Source organism: Procambarus clarkii, chromosome 5, assembly GCF_040958095.1.
Source record: "Procambarus clarkii isolate CNS0578487 chromosome 5, FALCON_Pclarkii_2.0, whole genome shotgun sequence".
Classification (NCBI taxonomy): Eukaryota; Metazoa; Arthropoda; class Malacostraca; order Decapoda; family Cambaridae; genus Procambarus; species Procambarus clarkii.
In genome coordinates, this window is record NC_091154.1 from 39555334 (window position 1) to 39576315 (window position 20982).

Consider the following 20982-nt stretch of genomic DNA (forward strand, 5'->3'; position numbering starts at 1 on the left):
AACAATCCGTGGCTCACAAATGGCATATTCAAATCAATCAACAAAAAACATGAATATCAAAAGAAATTTTGGATTGGCCTAGTTACAAAGGAGGTAGTTAAAAGGTACTCATCAGTGCTTACTAGTATCATGAGAATAGCTAAACTTTCATATTATGAGACCAGATTCAGAGAAGCAAAAGACAACATGAAAAGCACATGTTTTAGTTTAGCACATTGGTGTGGATATGAGACAGAAGATTTCGATCAGGATCAATATCAGTATGCATGTAGATGCAATGGGGTCACGATACAATAAGACAAACAATTACAGGAACAGTTAAATACTAAATCTGCTGTAAATAGAAAGTAATTATAGCAAAAGTTATATAGTAATTATTCGCAGTCTCCGTGGTGTAGTGGTAAGACTCGCCTGGCGTTCCGCGAGCGCTAAGTCATGGGTTCGTATCCTGGCCGGGGAGGATTTACTAGGCGCAATTCCTTAACTGTAGCCTCTGTTTAACACAACAGTAAAATATGTACTTGGATGAAAAAACGATTCTTCGCGGCAGGGGATCGTATTCCAGGGACCATAGGATTAAGGACTTGCCCGAAACGCTACGCGTACTAGTGGCTGTACAAGAATGTAACAACTCTTGTATATATCTCAAAAAAAAAAAAAAAAAAAAAAACAATAAATATAAGTACACAAAACATAGAAACAATTAGAAGTAGAGTGAAGATCACCGTAGATGGCCAGGAAGGATACAGAAGTTAGGTTAAGAGAGAAGACACAAAAATCAGTAGAATGACAAGATTAATATATATAGCAAAAATAATAAGACAAATAATAATCGTAGAGTAAAATAATCTTAAAGATAAATTATTTTATATAGCTTAGTTGTGAACCTATAATTAGTATGAACTTAAGAAAACTAAATGAGTTCAATAATTAATTACATTAAGTGATGTATAAATCAAATTACAATTTAATTTAAAATTTAAAAAATAACAGGGTAAGATTATATTAATGAGTAATGATACAGTGTATCATGTACAGTATATACAGAGTATCATGTATACAGCGTATCAAGTAAAGAGGTATACCGCATATCAGGTAAAGAGGTATACAGCGTATCAGGTAAACTCAGACATCAGGTAAACAGGTAATTCAATTTCTTTCTTTATTATTTTTTTTTTTAATATATATACAAAAGTTGTTACATTCTTGTACAGCCACTAGTACGCGTAGCGTTTCGGGCAAGTCCTTAATCCTATGGTCCCTGGAATACGATCCCCTGCCGCGAAGAATCGTTTTTTTCATCCAAGTACACATTTTACTGTTGCGTTAAACAGAGGCTACAGTTAAGGAATTGCGCCCAGTAAATCCTCCCCGGCCAGGATACGAACCCATGACATAGCCCCATGACATTATGCACCCCATACCCACCCGTGGGCGGTGGTGTAAAGGATTACCAGAGGCACATAATCGGTTCAGGAACTGAACTCCCTCTAGTTCGTTTAGCTAAGCAAATAACAATTTTTGACGCTAGTTACAAAATGATTAATGTTAAACAGGTAAACCTGTTCAAAGTTGGCGGGGCGCGGGGGTGGTGCGGCCGCGGGTGTAAACAATAGCCAGCTGACGGCCAGTTGATCAAGTTTATTGGGAATTTTGAGGCCAGAAGCGCACCAGCTGCCAGCTACAGGCACCTGTATCACCCCCACACACCCGCTCACCGCCCACTCGGCTTAACAATGTAAGTATTTCAGCAGATAGAAGGTTGTTATTGATGCGAGTATTCAATTATGGTGATTGGTGGTAACTGGTCTGGGAGAGTGAAGGAGCTCTCTCAGTGATGAGGGGGTAGTGTGTGCATGTGATGGGGGGTAAGATAACGCTATAGTTCATACACGGCTGTCATTGTGGTGATGATGTGAGGAAAGTGATGCTGATGAGTGGTTGCATGAGGCCAGGACCCCCAGGCACAAGTGGGTGCAGCTCACACTTGAACACTAGTGGGCTACACGCTGCTACTGCGGCGTCTCATAAATCAGGTACTATATCTTGTATGTACTGATCGTAGGTTATAATACTAATAATAATTTATTTGCAGGAAGGTATAATGGGGGTTGGTGAGATTAGAAAAGATTGGTATTTTTGCATTCATTGCAAAGCCACTAACACGCTCAGCGTTTCGGGGAGGTCCTTAATCTAACTTATCAAGATAAAAAAGGTACATTGTAGCAAGGTTTTGTAACAAATAACTACAATATAAGTTGACAGAGGTGATTAGATAAACACATACACACACATTTGCTCTCTCATCATTAAAAAGCGCAGAATTAAAAGTACGATTTAAGCCTTGGTCTTGGGAATTAATTCACAGCAATACCCTGGCGCGTTGTTATACCATATTAATGCATGATCAAGCTTAGTAGAAGGGTATGATTAAATTGTAAACAGACATTTTGCTTGTAACTCATTTTCGAAATTATGTGTAACTATATCTTTAGATTATGTCAGTTTTAAATAGGTTACTTTGTACACAACCAAAGTTACTTTACAAATGGATTTTAAAGCCCAACCTAACAGCCTAATCTAACTTCAGCAAGTCTAACCCAACTCAACCCAACTAAACTTAAATTAGCATATCCCAAACCTGCCTAATCTTATGCTTTTTCATGCATTAACTAGATTTAGTTAATAATTTTTTACATCTAACCTAAGTAATATAATTTGAGAATGTGTCAAGCATATTATATACGGGGCACTCTGTACAGCTGTTGTTTCACATACATATTTTAAATAATGATAATAATTAATTTTGTTGGAGAAGAGGCAGCCAGTGTATATGAACTGTATACATCTTAGGCTTACATTGAGGTCCCACCAAGGTGGAACTACTGACGACCCCCCCCCCCTTCCTGCAGGATGCAACCCCACAACAAGCTGACTATCTCCTGGGTACCTATTTACTGGTACCCAGTAACAGTAAATAGGTACTGGTTGTTGATGTAGAGTAGAGGATGTCCCTTCCTCATTTATTAAGAAAATGTGTGCAGCGTGAGAAGAATTGCAAAATTTTGCTGAAAAGTTGTCACCCAAATCAAGCTGTAGCAGGCCTTTGTGTTAACCTTTTTAATGACAATATGATGTCTCACTTGAGACAAATGTTAAAATGTAGGGAAAAACAAGTGTCGCTAGTTAGTTTAGTTAATTTATTATGCTCCCCATACCCATCTTGTAGGTGGTAGTGGAAAGGGTTACAGAGGCACATAATGGGCTCAGGGACTGAGCTCCACAATTCATTTAGCTAAGCAAGTTACAATCTTGATGAGCTAGTTACAAAATTCACTATAAGTCGTCACATCAACAATGGGTTCGAGATTGACCACAAGTACAGTTTCTAAATTAAGCAACTGACATATGTGGAGAGCTAGTGTTACAATTGATATGTTTGTCCTGCACACTGCACCCCATCCAGTGGGCAGCAGTGGATAGGTTACAATCACTTAGTTACTACCTACAGTTAGCAAACTGGGGATATTTGGCTAAAATTTCTGGTAGCAGATCAATTTGAATGAAATATTTACATATCGTTGCAGCATTGGTTATAGAATTGTCTCTAAATTCACTTATCTTTTCGCACTCCATCACATAGTGACGGAGGGTGTGCGAATAATTTTGTTAACACAGTTTACATTTGGTCAGCTGCCGCTAGACAGGTTTTTAGTGAGAAAAACAAGCAGGAAGCCACAAGCAGGTCCTAGTGATATGCAGGCAAAACATAGGAGAGAGAGAGTACCCCAGAAAAGTCATCACTGCTTGAGGTTATAATGGAAGGGGACTTCCCCCTTCCAAACACTAACACCTCTTCTCCTCCCACTCCTCATCAACTTTCATATGCCAGCAAGAGTCCTCATTCAAGGTAAGATATACAAATTGTATTGTAGCTAGTATAAAATGAGTGTTATTCGGTATAAAAGGTATTTTTAAGTTAATATTTTTGGTTGTGTGGAACGGATTAATTCAATTTACATTATTTAATATATATATTACTAAGTATTTTCAGTATATAGCACCCACTTTTTCACATCTGAATTGAGTTTATTATCATCAGCTCTTTGCAGTAAACTGTCCCAAAAAACATACTTATTACTGGGAATGTTCTGTTATTAATAAAAAGAAATGTTTGATATCCATTGTTTTTTTCATGCAGGAGTTGAAATACAGCCCACCATCTTTACAATTACTGACAAGAGTGCCATGTTTGCTCGCCTTTCAAACATGTTTGGTGCAAATGATGATGATGATCAAGGTCATGGTTCTCCTTCTCGAAAATCCAACTCCAGGAATGGTAGCCAGGGTAGTGGAACACCAGTGCATACCCCTAATGCAGCTCAGTGCCAGGCAAGTTTATTCTTTTGATAACAAAATTTTATCCCTTTAAGTGTGGGTGCACAAAAATCATTGCCATTCCCTGGGTCTGAGGTTTTAAAACCTAAAAAAAAAAAAAATTAGATTTGCAGAAAATAAAATTTGAGAAAGGAAAAACAAAAAAAGGGGGGGGTTATGATAAGATGGTCAAGATTTGTATTTTGAAGATGTTTACAGTATTGTTTGTATTGAAAGATGTGCTTGACATAGGGGCAGATTCTTCCCTCAGTTGACTGCCATAGAATAATATACAATTTGTATTACAATACAGTACATACTTAACCTTTTAAAACAGAATTGATGAATAACTTGCCAAGTGGACCAAGCATTTTGCGTTATATTACACAAAATGCATATTAGTTGCTATATGTAGTACAGAGGTCTACTTTAGCAATTCTCAACTTTTTAACCCTTGTGGAATATTTATTTATTTTATTAGTTTAAAAAATACAGTACAGTACATTTAAATTAATCACAACAAATCAACCACATCTGTAAAAACACGCAATAAATAAGGGAAATGTTCTCAGGGAACTCGGTTGAGAAATGCTGGTCTACATCCACAACTCTCAATCGAGGGACTGGTTTTTATATCCCAGCAGGACAGAAATGCTTGGGCAAATTTTCTTTCACCTGATGCCCCCCAGTTCACCAAGCAGTAAAATAGGTACCCCAGGAGTTAGCCAACGGTTGTGGGTTGCATCACGGGGATGGTCAATATAAGAGGACATTGATAACTAAGTTCAGGCTTCCTGTCGCCGATGACAGGAATGAAATCATGAATGTTCACTGGACTTGTTTTCTTTCAAACCATTTCTTAGGGTCATATTGGTCCATGGAGCAAACAGCAATTGCCTTCTTAATCATCATAATAGTCCTGTAATTATACATGTACTGTATTATGGTTATGGTATTCACTGTAAACTTCTTGATGTACTATTTCAGTTGAGATCGGTAATGGATTTCAGTCGAGTTGAAAATTCTGCAAAAGTTATGCTTGTGTTTTGACATTTTATTTTCTATGCTGACTATGTTGGTAGTAACAGTCTCGACACAATTTTGGCTTAGATTGACAACTCGGGAAGTGTTTTAGAAAAAATAGCTGGTCTATATGCTGAACGACTAATGAGTGACATCGTGCTGGTTGTAGGACAGCGCGAGTTTCCTGCCCATCGGCTTATTCTCTGTGCTTCATCCGATGTCTTCCAGGTGTGTGTGACTTTTATTTTTTATTTTAGTAATCTTGCATATACTTATCGATATATTAATGTGTCTAAAAGATGCAGTATTGTTATAGTATTTTTCTTTAATTTATATAAGTAAACATTGCTTTTAAACATTTTTACAGTATAATTTATATTCAATACTAGCATATAAAAAATTTCGTTTGTAGTCATGTTTGGCCCCTATAGGCCATTGCTCCCTTTGCCTCTCTAGAGGGAGCCAGGTTCTGGCTCGTGGTCCCTGGTAGGCCCATAAGAACAACATACACATGACTGATGCCAAAGTCTGACATTAGGATATCAGCCTAGTAAGCTAGTAAGCTCTGGGGGAGCCTCCGGGACTCGCCCAGAAAATGGCGTTTCATTACATTCAACGCTGTTTTTTTTGTTGTGTATAATTGGGTGCGTGTGTTTTTATAGGTGATGCTGATGAACCCACGATGGAATGAAAGTCGAGAGCAGAGAATAATATTACAAGAGGCTTCTGAGTGTGTTGTTGTTTTTGATCTTTTCTTAAGATACCTCTACACGGGACGGCTGAAGGTCTCGCATGCTACTGTCCTTCCAATACTGGCTTTAGCAGATAAATATAATGTCAAGGTAAGCAACTGAAATAACAAAAAAAAAAGGTTTGTAACGCATAAATGATCCTGTGGAATCCAGTGTGTGTTAATAAATAGAGTACTCACTTTGTAATCATGAGGGATGGGCTTTGACTGTTGGGTTCCACCTCTCAAGACTGGTGTTTAGGTCATACCTACATTTGAAGCTGTGTATAAAGTATATCTATGTTACTTCACTTTATGGTGCATTCAGTTTGTACACAATTTTGATATCAAATTCGGTTTTCTAATGTCTATGTCCATTTGACAATTGTTGTGGGTTGCTTCCTGGGAAACCCCTTGGTAAAAAACCCAGGTTCTTTCTTAAAATCCATTCTGCCTGGGTTGGATTTTTATCCATTAAATCAATAAATAAAAATAATGACATTTAAATTTAAATAGAAATAAATAAGTTTGCCCAAATTAAATAAAACAAAATTTAAACCCACCTTGAGTTTTTTAACTAAAAACCCAGCCTGGATAGGTAAATGGGTAGCTACAGTACCATGCCAAAGCTGCCTAGGGGGGAACTCGATTAGCCTAAGTGTAGGCTTACTGTGCCAGACAATGGGAGTTATTACTATACCTACGAAATGTTATTCTTTAATTCGCTTGTTCTCTTGCAAGGCAACAATTTGTTTATCGAAAACTTTCAAAACATATTTCAGAGTTCTGTAGCTATTGTGAATGATGCTGAGTAAAACTCGTATCTACAAAATTGTGACTGAATCGTATATCCGCAGGATCTGATAGATACATGTGTCAAATATATGAAGCTGCATGTTGTATCAGCATCACAACAAAATTATCTGATCGCTTGGCTTCAGTACACACTTACCTGTGGCCATTCTGATATTGCAACAGTGTGTTTAAATCATCTAAAATGGAATTTGGAGCAGGTGGCTGCACTTGAAGATTTTGCATCGTGCGACTTGGACCTTCTTACTACAATTTTAGCACAGCACGATGTGGTAGTTCATGATGAGATGACACTGTACAAGTAAGTGTTACAAATTCAAATGACCTTCAATAATGCAAATAAAAGTTACAGTTGTAGATTGGATGGATTAAGTCTGCTATGACAGTGCTGCCATCAAAGCACTAAGACATCTACTGGTGCTTCCACTTATGGTATTTTTCTGTGGTTATGTTTATTTCTGGGGGAAATCCTGTCGGCTCCTCGGAGCTATCCAGGCTGATATAGATATATTAGATTTCTGGCATCAATGTGTATGGAGTTCTAGGCTTACTGGGGGCCACAAGCCAGAACCTGGCCCACCTCAGAGAGGCACGAGGAGCAATGGCCTATAGAAACCCCTGTGTGGTTGGAAGCATTCTATGTCTGCCAGGTCAGGCACCCAGAAAGGTAAGCACCCCAAAACAAACCCCTATTCTGGTGAAAACATTGCTACAAAGAGCCGAACGAGTAGACAGAACTCTCTAAATGAAAACAAGCAAACTAGCATGACGTCACTACGTTGCCACACCTCTGTCTGCACAACCACCCCCTTCCTGGGAGGGGAAAGGGGAGCCCCAGGCCTTCTCGCTGGCTACCCACCCTTCAGTTCTTGGCTGTTATGATACTGGCAAGGTCGTGTGTGAGTTCTGTCCACTCATTCGGCTTTCAGTAGCAATAGTTTCACCAAAATTAAGGTTTGTTTTGGGATGCCTACCTTTTAGGGTGTCAGACCAAGTCGGTGGCAGACATAGAATGCTTCCAACCACAGGGAGGGTTTCAATAGGCCATTGCTCCTCGCACCTCTCTGAGGGGGGCCAGGTTCTGGCTCATGGTCCCCAGTAGGCAAGAACTCTATGCACATTGACTGATGCCAGAAAGTTATAAATATCCATTCAGCCTGGATAGCTCCAGGGAGCCTTTGGGTCTCACCCAGAAAATGGCATTTCATTACATTCAACGCTGATTTTTTCTTAGCTTACTTAATTTAATTAATTACTTAATAATTAACTACTTACTGAGCTTTAATAATTCAAAACATGATTTATTTTTTGGACCAACAGTTTTTTTTTTTACATTCCAGCAATAGTTGCCATAAGTACTATTATTTTTTCGATGGCAGACTGTTGTGGCATACAGTCAGCCACATACTATCAGAACCGCTCGGGACTGAGACTGAATGGATAACATGTTGTGTTCGGATAAGTGGTTAGTCATCCTGAAAAGCTAGGGGGAAAATTTGACAATTTTGTTGCAGAAATTTAAGTATTTTATTTGAACTCACCAATATATGCTCTGATCTGCTTGTTAACAATGCTCCATCAGCTATAATCTTTAAGTTATTTAGAAAAGGTAATGGTGGATGATGATAGTGTTGGGTTGACTGAAGTGGAGATTAAAGGTGATGAGGTAAACTTAGCAGACTTCCTTTTATCATGTACTCTAATGTACCTAATGCCATGACAGACTTTAATGCTTCTGAGCCATTCATTAGTGTTTGAATACTGCTCAAGTGGTGCTGTATACAGTCACTGGGCAAACTAGTTCCATCTTTATTGCACATTTTTACTCACACTACTTGCCCCACCCATTATCCGAACAAACCCCAATCGGATAACAGGCATTTTCAGATAACGGGCGTTCGTAAAGCATGTGGCTGATTGTATTACTTTTTCCTCCTTAAGTCAACAACCCTATTTCCAAACCATATGATGAGTCACACTATTGTGGTTGAAGAGTTGATTCCATTCATTTTCTCCGATTGCCCTTCATGCAGGTCGGCGTTCAATCCCCGCTGACTATATAGTCGTAATGATTTGGCACTTTCCCTTGATAATTCCTTTCCCTTCCCTCCTATTGCCCTTTTCTTGTGGATTTTCCATTGTAGCATTTCTTACAGCTGAACTCCTCTGTATTGTTTGCAGCTCTTTCTGTCTTCCCATGTGGTGTGTCTGGGATTGCTGGTCTGTAACCTGTGTGGGAGATTGATAGTAGACCACCTACTTTGAGGTTACCTTGAGGTGCTTCCGGGGCTTAGTGTCCCCGCGGCTCGGTCGTCAACCTAGGCTCTTCTTTCAGACTTTCTTCAAGGTGGCAGTATCCTTTGGCTTCCAGACCATTTTGCTAGTCTTGGCTTTATGTATGTTTCCTCTTTGTCTGTGGCTGTTGTGAGGGCTAAATTGTTGTTGCTAAAAAAAAATGGGTTCGTGTTAAATCACCTCGTATAAAACTTGGAGTATACTGTATGTACAGTATATACACTTATTTAATGTTTGTGTATCTATAAACTACACAGTAGGCCTGCAGTTCTATATAGGGATACATTCCCAGAGACCATATATACAATCACATTGTAAATTACATTCATACCTTAACTACAGTACTGTACATCACAGAAAACTGAGAAATCTGTTTATAAATATAAACTTTCTTTTGGCTGGCCTTTATATACAGGCATAGCTGCATATCCTTTATATTTAGTAACATTTGAATGGTGTTTATCTTCAGCATTGTTGTGTCTTGGTTACATCGACAAGAGGAACGTCTACTTATGCCTACCCCAGTAGCTACTCCTGGGGAACCACCACCTACACTCATCCCCCAGACACCCAGCACTAGTTCAGGAGTTTCTCCACTTCCACTTTCAATTACGCCCTCTTGTGGAAAACTCTACCTTCGTCGAGATTCAACAACTAGTTCTTGTGACCCAATGGATCGCATGGAATGGTTAACCTATGAAGTTAGTATATTACAGTATTGTTTAATGTACAGTATTTCATAATTATTTTACTATTTTATAATTGCATAACAATTTTAGGGGATACTGAAACCCTTATTTTGTTTCTCTACTGGAATATAATTGCTATTGACTCCTTTAATGCAAACTTTTTTATCGGAAGCATCTGAATTTCAGAGGGACAGTGCCGTATCCTGATTGTCTCCATTATTTAGAGGGAACTACTGTATAGACTTTTGAATCATGGAGGCTCCACTGTACTTGCACACCTTGTCCAACGTACTGGATGCCAACATGTCCAATATTCTACTGGTGATATTGAGCCACTCTTGGTTCATTTCCCTGGGTTTTTGAGATACACGTTTCCATCCAGAATTGGATTAGTGGAAGTATTTTGCCTGGACTGGAGTTGGGAATTTACAGTATCTTTTATCTCCATTACAGGTGTATCTCTTGTTATCCAAGTTGGAGATCTTTGTGGACATGTCATTCTTTTGGTTCCTTTATGGTCCAGTCCTGGTTCTTCTGTTGTTGCACATGCCCAGTGCCATTTCTGAGGTTGATCCTTATCTCTATCCAAGAAGTTTGTATGTTTAACTTTACCTTGCGATTACCTTGCTGTGATTTCAGGGCTCATCATCCTCGTGGCCCGGTCCTCGACCAGGCCTCCCGGCATTTCAAGGTGGCATTTCTGTTATCCTTCGCCTCTGGGCATCATGTTGGCATGCTGCACATTCTTCATTTTAGGTGTGTTTCCTGTTCATTTTGTCTAATGGGTTGTCATCTTTGTGTGACCCAGGATTTATGAAACCTAGCTTCTGGTGGCTGTAGTTTGGGGATCTCTGTGGGCTGTGGGGTATTCCACTGCTGATGGAATTCTCCACTAATGCTCTGGATTACCCTTTTCTGAAACCCAATTATGTGGCTATCATACTGTCTATCCTACAGCCATGTTATTCAGAAATTTGCTATGCTCTCTGCATTACTCTGCAACAGGTCCCTCATGTTTTTAGCTTTTACAGACCAACAGCATTAATATGGCTGTTTTTACTTGGTATGACCAGTTGATATAAGAGCATAATAATAATAAAGAAAACCTGCAAAAGGCCTACTGGTTCATGGCAGGCAGCCTCTATTTATACTCCCCCAAACTTATCCAAAATAGAAAAATGCCATTTTAGATGGTATATTTATTGCATAGGTTGCTGGATTCTTTCAGGCAAAGATTAGACAAATTGTGAGTGAGTGAGTGGCTGGGTATAAATAAGAGCTTCATCGCATGGGTCAAAAGGTATTCTGCTGTCTATTATTTTTATGTTCATTCTGAGAGCAAAGAGGCATTTGCATTTTGTAGTACATTGTGTCCTTTTTTTTTATATTGAGATGTTTGTGATTTTTATTTTTAAAAGAATATTTTGTAGTAATGTCTGTGTGTTTAGATCTACTCTACTTGGCATTGGAAACTTGGGACATCCTAATCTTCTGGTTACAGTTAAACCCTTAAATGGCTAAGCTAATTAACAGTCCTACAGTGTGGTGTGCATGAAAAAAAAAACTTCATTAAGGATCAACAGCATATGGCAATTTGAGCAATCACTATCTGCATGTAATTGCAGATAGTGATTGGAACCATTTAAGTGTTGAAACTGTACAGCTGTGTTTTTTCAGATTTATTTTAAATTTTCAGGTGATGAAATTTGTGAGGTTCCCCATGATGACCCCAAGACAACTGGCTGACTTACTACTGGTGCCTCTGACCATCAAGTACAAAGAGTTCTTTGTTACCCGCATGGCAATTGGAATGTCATTTCATTCAGGTAAAATTTTATCCGGATGTTTGGTTATAAGTTGTGGTCCTGTGGCAATTTATTTTTTAAACTTGTCAAATTTCACAAATATGTCATATACGGTAAAGGAATTATGAGATTAAAATAAACATAAATGATTGCAAAAATTAGTAGGAGCCATTAAGAGAATTCAAATCCACTCACTTGGTACGAGTACAAAGGAGCCCTGGACCAATCCTAGCTTGGGAGTACAAAGTGAGTGGGTTTGAATTCTCCTCGTGGCTCCTGATTTTCTCGTTGATACATCACGTTAATGTGATTTCACTGTGCATAAATAATTATTAGGTTATGTAGTAGTAGACGATGAAGAAACAAAGCAACAAGGAACAAGGATCCATCATACATCATAGGATGTATGGTGGATTCTATCCTCGTAAGGTGTTCAAACTTTGTGTTGTGTTGTATTTGAAGTACAATATTGTATCTTCTGGGCTCTCACATTCTTCTGTGTCACATGGCATCACAAAGGACTGTGAAAGAAGGCTTCACAAAGCCACACATATCAGCATGTGGTACCACCAATACCTTTGCAGGGTTTTCAGACCTGATTCACATTTTATTATCCCTATGCACATACTTAGTTGGCAGCCAGGAACCTATTCTTATGTTATATGCAATCCACAATAGTTTCTATTTTCAGGGACAACAGGCATGTACTTAGCCCTATCAAGGTTCCCTATGCCAATTATTGTACTCACCTAGCTGTGTTTGCTGGGGTTGGGTTCCGGCTCCTTGGTCGTTTGGTCACTGCACTCGCCCCAGGATGCAACTGACAAAAATTGCCTAATTTATGAATACCTATTTTATTGCAAAGTGAATAAAGGCATCAGGTGAAAGGAAACATGTCCAATGTGTCTGTCCTGCCCGGGGATTGGACCCAGGTCCCTCTTTTGTGAACCGAGGACATAGACCACTGTGGTACAGGACCCGGAATACATTCCACATTTATCTGCATATTGCAGATGTATTATTACAGAATGCTCAATACAAACAGTGGAAATAAATATCTTCAGACAGCAGCAGGTGTATGTATGTGAAATTGGTAAAACAGTGAGGAAGTACATGAGTGAAAATGGTGAGGGGATGAAATATTGAGTGGGTGAAAGACAATACACTTATATGGCATTCTCTTGTTAATAGGATACTTGAGGATTATTTTTTTAACAGAGTTGTACATGGAAGAAATAAGGGTTCATATGGCAAAGGGAAGTGGCCAGTATCTTGATAAGAGAAGAGTGGAACAATTTATAAATGAAATTATAGGTGAAGGGTTTGAGAACTTGAATGAGTTGAAAGGTTTGTTTGGCGAAAGCCTCCTGGGAAAATTTGCATGTTTCCACACCCTAGTGGGAAGCACCCTGTAGAAAGTAATGCATCGAGGCTATTTATATTAAATATAATCATGTATATTCATAAATAAATTGAATGTCATAAATAATGAATTTATGCATTTTGTTTAACGTGTCTTTATACAGGGCAGTGGGAGCGTGTCAGAGAGGTAATGATGGATCCTGATCCTTCAAATCGATTGTTGTTTACCCCGAGGCTATACACTGCAGAACAGTGGAGTGCCAGTCTCACAGTTGATAACCTTCCAGGCTTACCAGCATACCATACTCGAACACTTGTTTTCTCCACCCCAGCTTCAGCCTCTGAATTAGACTGTGACACACAATTAGAATGGATTGTAGAGCTTTATCCAAAGGTAAGATTTAATTTAAAACTTACAAATACAAAAGACATTAATACATAACTATGGAAGTTTTTAGTTTATCCCCACCAGCGAAGATCAATTACTGTACCACCAGAGATGTTTTCTCCAAGGTTTTCCTATTTCTTCCGTGTAGCTTGCTAATGTATGTTTTCAATTTTGCAGGGTGTTTGGTTCAGAAAATTTTACCTAATTGTATGGCAAGGAACTGTTGAAGTCCCAGAAGCAGTTTTAAGAACAGTAAGACTGGCAGTTACAGCAAAGGATGTTGAATATGCTCGTGTACGAATAGCTGTGCTAGTGTTTGCTGTACAAGAAGGCATTGAGTATATTGTTAATGTGGTATCTACAAAGTATATTTTTTCTACAGAAGATAACCTATTAAATCTGGATGATATTCTTCCTTTCGACAGTTTAAATGATCCTCCAGTGAGTATGGATTATTACTTAAAGGTATTTTTATTATTTTTTGAAATGTATTGGTTCATTCTAGATAGCAAGTAGACTAGAATTCTTGTAAAGTAATTAAACTTTAAAGAACTAATTTTTCTTCCTTTAATATAGGAAGCAGTATTCATAATATTACTGATAAATATAGACAAAGCTAAAATAGTTTTAGCACCTTAATAGAGCCTCACTTGCTCAGTATTTCAAAAGAAATATTTTTGTACAGAATTGGATAATTTAACAGCAGACATGGTTATACTGTAATGTTATAATGTGAAATATTTGTTGTCCATGTTACTACAGTATATATAATTATGGCAGAAATTGAGAGAAGGAAATTGGCAGATGCAATTAAATTTGTGGGTCAGAAGAATACGATTGTAAGACACTTTGCAAGAGGCTTGTATAAGTGATTGTGCCGTCTTTTTATGTGCAGTTGTGATTTTCGGGTATGGCATAAGTATGAATAATCAAGTGTTACAGAAGTATAAATGACAAACTAGCAATATGTTTATGGTGTTAGAAGGGATAAAGTAAAGAATCAAATTATCATAGAAAGATGTGGAGTGCAAAAGGTACAGGACATCATCAAACTGCAGGATATGGACAAACTGCAAGGAAAATCTCTCTTCCACATACTTGTGCAATATGTGCTGAAAATTTGGCCAATATGTCTTGGTTTGTAAGTCTGGTGGTACTTTTTCCTTTTATCACATCTGATCCCTCTAAATCTTCCTATAAAGCCCAATTGGCAAGCCACGTATATTTTGGTCATCCTCCTTTTCTAAGCCCTGTAACAATGAACATCAGCCCTTTTACAATGAACATCCATTGCACTGCTACTTTTCCATATAAATACTGTACTCTATTTTTTTTTTTTTTTATGTGAGGAAAATATTTAATTATATATCTTCTGATCAGGAATACTTTGTGAGCGATGTATCAAGACTTATTACCTAAAGCGATAATTCAAACATTTGTAACTACGTACACACGGCATTTTTTGTATTGAAGTGCTGGAATGAATACTTTGTGATTAGTGTGTGTAAGCCAACCTTTCCTGTCATTCTGTGCTGTATAGTGATTTGTATGTTAGTCAATATCCCTTCCATGTGGAAGTAGTATTGATATTTGCGTGCAATTTTCGTTCATTTTCCCATAAAGTTTATACACTGTATAAAGTGTTCATAGCATGTTAGAAATTTCTTTGATTTTTCTCTAATACAGCACTTTAACATCTCTCTCTATTCCAACAGGAAAGGAAAAGATACCTGCAAGAGCCTTGTGATTCTCTCAAGATACATATTGTTATCAGCCCTCTTAGTGACCCTAAACTCGATGCTGCTGGAATCACCTGATATGTTGCCATCTAATAATAGGCACAAAGTAGTTTTTATCTATTGTGTGACTTGTCAGCAAATTTTTTTTTTTTTTTTTTTAAATTTCATTGAATCTTAAATAAAGTTACTTCTCTCGTTATTTAAATTTTAAACTTTTTTATGCATGTTTATATATATACGAGAATATATTTACTATACAGTGTTAGGACACACACAAAAAAAAATATTTGTGAATTTGGCCTTCACTTTGCATGAAACTTTAAAAAGCCATAAACATACTGTAAACCTGTATTTCTTGGCTGTACTCTCATCTTGGTGTGTGATGTGACATGAAGAACACATGACATTACAAATTAAATTCATCATTTACTTTTTTTTTTTTAGATTAAGATGAGTTAGTTTTAAATGACAAATTTTTATATAAAAATGCCATTGTTACTGTTGGACTATTCTTTTGCTTTGTTAGTAGCTAGAGCAAGTTTTGAGATCGGTTAGAAATGTTGATAATTAATTTTGTTAATAGTGTGGAGGATTGAATGAAGATGTTTTTAAAAAGATTCTTTTTTTTTTTTTTTGTTGGAAAAAACTAAACATACAGTGGAACCTCAACAATCCAGACTATGTAGTTCCAGACCCCTTCCGGATTTAGAGAAAATTCAAAGTTATAATTTTTTTTTTTTTTTTTTTAATACGGCCTTTGATTTTGGTCGCCTTATGTCCTTTAGTTCTCGCATTGGCATCTTGAGTGATATTTAGTGACTTATAAATATCCAATGACACAGATGGTGCTAGGGTACATGATCTTTCTGGCTTGATGCCTTCTTTTGATAATTACTTAATTACTTTTTTACATTTTTGTTGTGGGGGTTTTGTAACCAAAAATAATATACATATTTTTGTATGTTGACACTGTATATACAAAGATTTCCGAGTGTTAAAATGTTAAATATATATAATACAAATTTAATTTTGTGTTCTCCTATTGAAAGGCTACTTATAAACTGCCTGATCTAACTCTTCTGTATTTGCCTTTGTTCACCCTTCACCATTTTTCAACATCAATACAGTATTTTCATCCCTGTGGAATACCTTTTCTTCCTTCAGTCCAACCGCTTGGACTGGACGATAGTGACGGTCTCGCATCACGCAGGTCGGCGTTCAATCCTCAACAGTCCGATTGGGTTGGCACCATTCCTTTCTCCCCATCCCATCCCAAAGCTTTCTCCTGATCCTTTCCAAGTGCTATACAGTGTGTAGTTATTATGACTTGACACTTTCCCCTGATAATTCCTTCCCTTCAGTCTAGTTGGACTCTAGAGAAAAGTTATGAAAATCCCTAAGTGTACCAACAGATCCAGCACACTAGCACAAAGAAAAATGCACCTGTGTCAGTAGGACTTTGCCACAAAAAAAAAAAATCTACTAATTATTGCATAACTTAATAGTCAAATTACAGTAAATAGTTTAAGAACTACATTTTCTTTTTCAAGAATATTTGCTACTGTAGCTGTAAAGGCAAAACTGGTAAAAATGTTCAACAAATATAAGTTACAAGTTAAAAAGATACCAAGTCAATCTGCAAAGTTTCCCCCTGCATGTTGAAAATTTGGATTCCTCTTCAGATTTTGAACACTTGTTCTGACAGCAAAGTCTTTCTGGATTTGTAAGGCTTGATGGTGCTACATAGTCTACCCCGGCTTGGTGCCTTCTTTTGATTACTATTTATTGTAAGGTTTCTGCTATTTTGAGTTCTGGATTTTAGAGGTCCCACTGTACTTAAACAGAGTACATTTCTCATGGCTTTTCTTTTGCCAATTGTCACTGGATCAGAACAGTTTATTTTGCTGCCCATAATGTTATACAGTGTTGTACTAAGGGTAGTAATAACAGAAATATTATTTTGTTGATACCACTGTAAAAACTGACTTTATCATTATTAAGTAAAACAAAATCTCGTTAATTAAATTGTTATTGCCCATATGTCTCTTCTTGTTGTTATATGTATAATGTTAAACACCTTGTCTGGTGAACACAGATCAATCAATATATAGGGGTAACTTACCTCCATGCTTTTATGCATAATTATTACAGTATACCAAATCATGCTTACCTAAAATATATTGATAATTTTCCACAAACACTATGTATGTGGCAATCATGCCATTTACTGCATTTAAACAAAAGAATTCTTAATCAAATGAACAAATTCACAAGGGCCGTGATGAGGGTTCGAACCTACGCATGGGATGTTCCCAGCAGTGTCTTAGTCAACTGTGACATGACATGGTAGGTTCGAACCCTCAACACGACCCTTGTGGATTTGTTCATTTGATATATCACGCCATTGTGATTTTTGTGTGTAATTCTTAATCATCTACCCCGTGTCAGTAAATCTAAACAATATTTGAGAAAATGGTTTTGGCAACATGTCATTAGCTTGCCAATGTATATGAATACAAATTTTAACAGCATTTACCTTTGAGATAAATAACTTGAAATTTGGAAAACTTTAAGATATACTTTAACAACTGCAACTCATTTGGCAAAACTTGTACTGCAGTCTGATCACAAAACAAGATATAATGTGACTCCACTCAGACGGACTTTGATTTACAGATCTTGTGGTACTGTATATTCAAATAGATTTGTTCTGATACAGTTGTAGACACCATTCATGCAGATCAAATCCTTAAAAAGCGTGTTGTGTGGTTCTGGAGTGTATCAGTATACACTTGTACAATGTGTACCAACCTCATGACACAATGTGTACAACTTCAGTTTGTTGAGCTAGCTAATAGACATCTTGCTTATCTTTTAATAAATGTATTTAATGATGTACTTAACTGTAGTAAGTGTATTTTTATGGAAATATAATATAGTACAGGGAGTTAATTATCCAGTTCTGTACATACTGTATGCAAAACTCTTGAAACGGAACTCCTTTTGGCCATTCAAGAATGACAAAGCAACTGCTCCTCTTTACAGAGGTAAGTACAAATATCATTGTTCACTATGTAATGTACAGAATCTATTCTTATTCACATTAACAAAATTATTGTTAACAATGAAGACTAAACCACACACCAGAAAATGAGGATACGACGATGTTTCAGCATAGTGTTTAAAGTTTAAATAAAAAATCCTTCCTGCCTCTACTCTTCACAAATACTGTCTTGTCGATGTGTTCTGATACAAAACCTACCCAACATGAACCTGAATCCTGGCTTTGTTGCAGTTGACTCTCCCTTTCACAGTACATACTCAAATGTTCTGAACTTTCTAACAAATGTGACCTAACATAAACCTATCCATCGTTTTTCTCTTTCTTTCTCCCCTTTTTCTTATGTTCCCATTCTTACACCTATTATTACCCCCTTACATCCCCTTTATTACATCGATCCCATCTGTACCTTTTGCCTTGCTCTTACCGTCCTCTTAACATTTCCTCCTCACCTCTGTCTTTCATCTCTCGTCTCATTACAGGTTATTCATGCCCATGCCACCTCTTGGGTGGCTTAATCTTCTTCAGTCAATCAATCTCGTCTCATCACAATCAACTTGTTTATAGTCCAGGATTGATTGAAACGTCATCGCCTCCTCATTTTTTGGTGTGTGGTTTAGTCTTCGTTTAGTCTTTAGTGTGGTTTAGTTTAGTCTTCATATCTTATTCCACTATACGTTATTGTAACTCATCTGGATTGTTAACTGGATTTTAACAGACATTATTAAATGTCTGTTAAATTAAATTCTGTAGTTCCTCAACTTATTTGACGTTAGTTCACTTGACCGTGTTGAAGCTATGATTGGAACGTGCTTCGTTCACCTCGAACCACAATATCGCAAACACTCCCAAAATCATTGTAACCTAAACACCTTAAATATGTACTCTTACTTAATAATAAGACCTAATGCATAAATCCAGAATATATAATGTTGACCAAACCACACTAGTAAGTGAAGGGACGATGTTTCGGTCCGTCCTGACCATTCTCAAGTCGATTGTGATGAGGGAATGATTGATGAAGATTAAGCCACCCAAGAAGTGGCATGGGCATGAATATCCCATAAGATGAGGGAAGGAGGCAAAGACAATAAATAGGCAAGAGAGAGGGTGAGGAGAAGAAAATCTTAAGAGGAAGAAAAAGCAAGGCAAAAGGTATGAAAGGTAAGGTATAATAAAGTAGATAGTAATAAGAAGAAGGGGATAGTAATAAGAATAAGAAGGGGATCATAAGAGAAAAAAAGGGAAAGAAAAAGAAAGAACCGAAAGAAAGATAAACGGAAGGGGTAAACTTATGTTAGGTCACGTTTGTTAACTTTAGGTCAATATGTTCAACATATTTCAGCCACGTTATTGTGACTCCTCGTCAGAATATATAATGTTTATTTTTATTTGATAAAAAATATACTGTACGAAAAATTCATCCTGTCATTGTCTATATAATTTAGTCCATCAAATACAATGACAGACTTAGTAATATATATGTTAGTATTTGACTTGTGTGACATTTCAACCACTTGTGTGATTGAAATGTCAATACAAAGATCGCCAGACATTCAAGTGCAAGAAATGTGGCAAATATTTTGGAAAGTTCTGAGTTATCGCTTGTCATCATAACTATAGGTGACTATAGTCTACAGATTGCTAATTGCATGACGGGATGAACAACCCAGCGGGTTTTTTTTGAGTGTTGTATATGCTGCTATGGTAGTTTGCTCATAGGATGAGTGACGCTGCCCAGTAAACGCCCTCTGGGGCAAAATTAAACTACCAGTTAATTGGGCTGCCCGGCCACCAGGTGGCAACATCATGCCCGGCCTTAGTCCCAGTGACCCGAGACAGTTCACATGTTCCCAGGCTGGTGAGCGTTGTGTGGTGGTGGTCACGAGGAGAGGGACTAGCTTCCAGTTGTACTTGTATTTCATCCAGAAAAATATACTTTTGTGGGCACAACTGTGAGCGCCGTATATCTGTAAGTATGAGATAAAAGTTTTTTTGTTTTTTTGCGTATGTGTAGATCAAGAGCTAGCTATGAGTTCATCTAATACCTCATCCCACATGATAGTTAGCATACATGGAATCAGGAGAGAACACGAAATGTGAGTCTAATCTATTGGCCTGCACTAGCAGAATCGGGCACAAGGCTAAAAGGGAGTAAAGTGATCATTAACATCAATTAGGGTTCCAGACACAGAAGAAAGGTGAAACTTATAGTGCACCGCCAATACTTGTACATGCAAAAAAATCTTTGTTCGGGCTAATCTTTTCCCCAAGTGGAGTTGCAAAGGGCAAAGTAGGAGTACTGAAGCTGTATGAGAGATTCAGCATGGAATTTATGGGCAAGGCGAGAATCGATACCAGTAGCTAATATGAGTTAACGGAGCTTAGTTAATTGCGTTTACCATGACTGCAATAACGGAACCATAAAGCTGAAGGACAGGTATTACATTAGTAACGAATTTACGCGCAATCTTGAGAATCTTCCGTCCTGACTTCCAGGACGAGCGTGTGTCTTGCTTTCCCACCGCCCCTCGCGATCGTCTGTCCCTCAATAGAATTCTTGGTGACTCGGATACTTTTGATATCGTTCGCCTTATGCGTTTTTGTTCTCGTATTGGCATCCTTGGTGATATTTAGCGCCCTCTGATTATTCCGCACATTTGCTGGTGCTACATAGCCTTCCCGGTTTGGTGCCTTCTA

At 37.6% G+C, this 20982-nt stretch overlaps 2 protein-coding genes across 5 annotated transcripts in view; both read left to right on the plus strand.

Annotated features, from left to right (window-relative positions):
* The first annotated feature begins 1437 nt into the window (after positions 1–1437).
* On the plus strand, positions 1438–17246 carry Tango10 (transport and golgi organization 10). 4 transcript variants are annotated; one of them, XM_045750499.2, is made up of 10 exons: positions 1438–1738; positions 4202–4392; positions 5488–5628; positions 6063–6242; positions 6988–7244; positions 9708–9939; positions 11624–11753; positions 13259–13488; positions 13660–13947; positions 15198–17246. In XM_045750499.2, exons 2-10 carry the CDS (start codon positions 4249–4251, stop codon positions 15297–15299), a joined length of 1704 nt encoding a protein of 567 aa, XP_045606455.1. In that variant the 5' UTR covers positions 1438–1738; positions 4202–4248; the 3' UTR covers positions 15300–17246. The 4 variants fall into 4 exon arrangements, with proteins under 4 accessions (XP_045606455.1, XP_069157650.1, XP_045606447.1 ...); XM_069301549.1 differs by having other exon boundaries at positions 1442–1738; positions 13660–13923; XM_045750491.2 differs by lacking the exon at positions 1438–1738 and adding an exon at positions 1793–2036 and having other exon boundaries at positions 13660–13923.
* Positions 17247–20117: 2871 nt separating this feature from the next.
* The window catches only part of Grx3 (Glutaredoxin 3), a 73705-nt gene continuing 72840 nt past the window's right edge, over positions 20118–20982 (plus strand). Inside the window, exon 1 of the mRNA XM_045750513.2 lies at positions 20118–20254. The gene's annotated coding sequence lies outside the window, so the exon portion shown is untranslated. The remainder of the gene's footprint in view (positions 20255–20982) is intronic.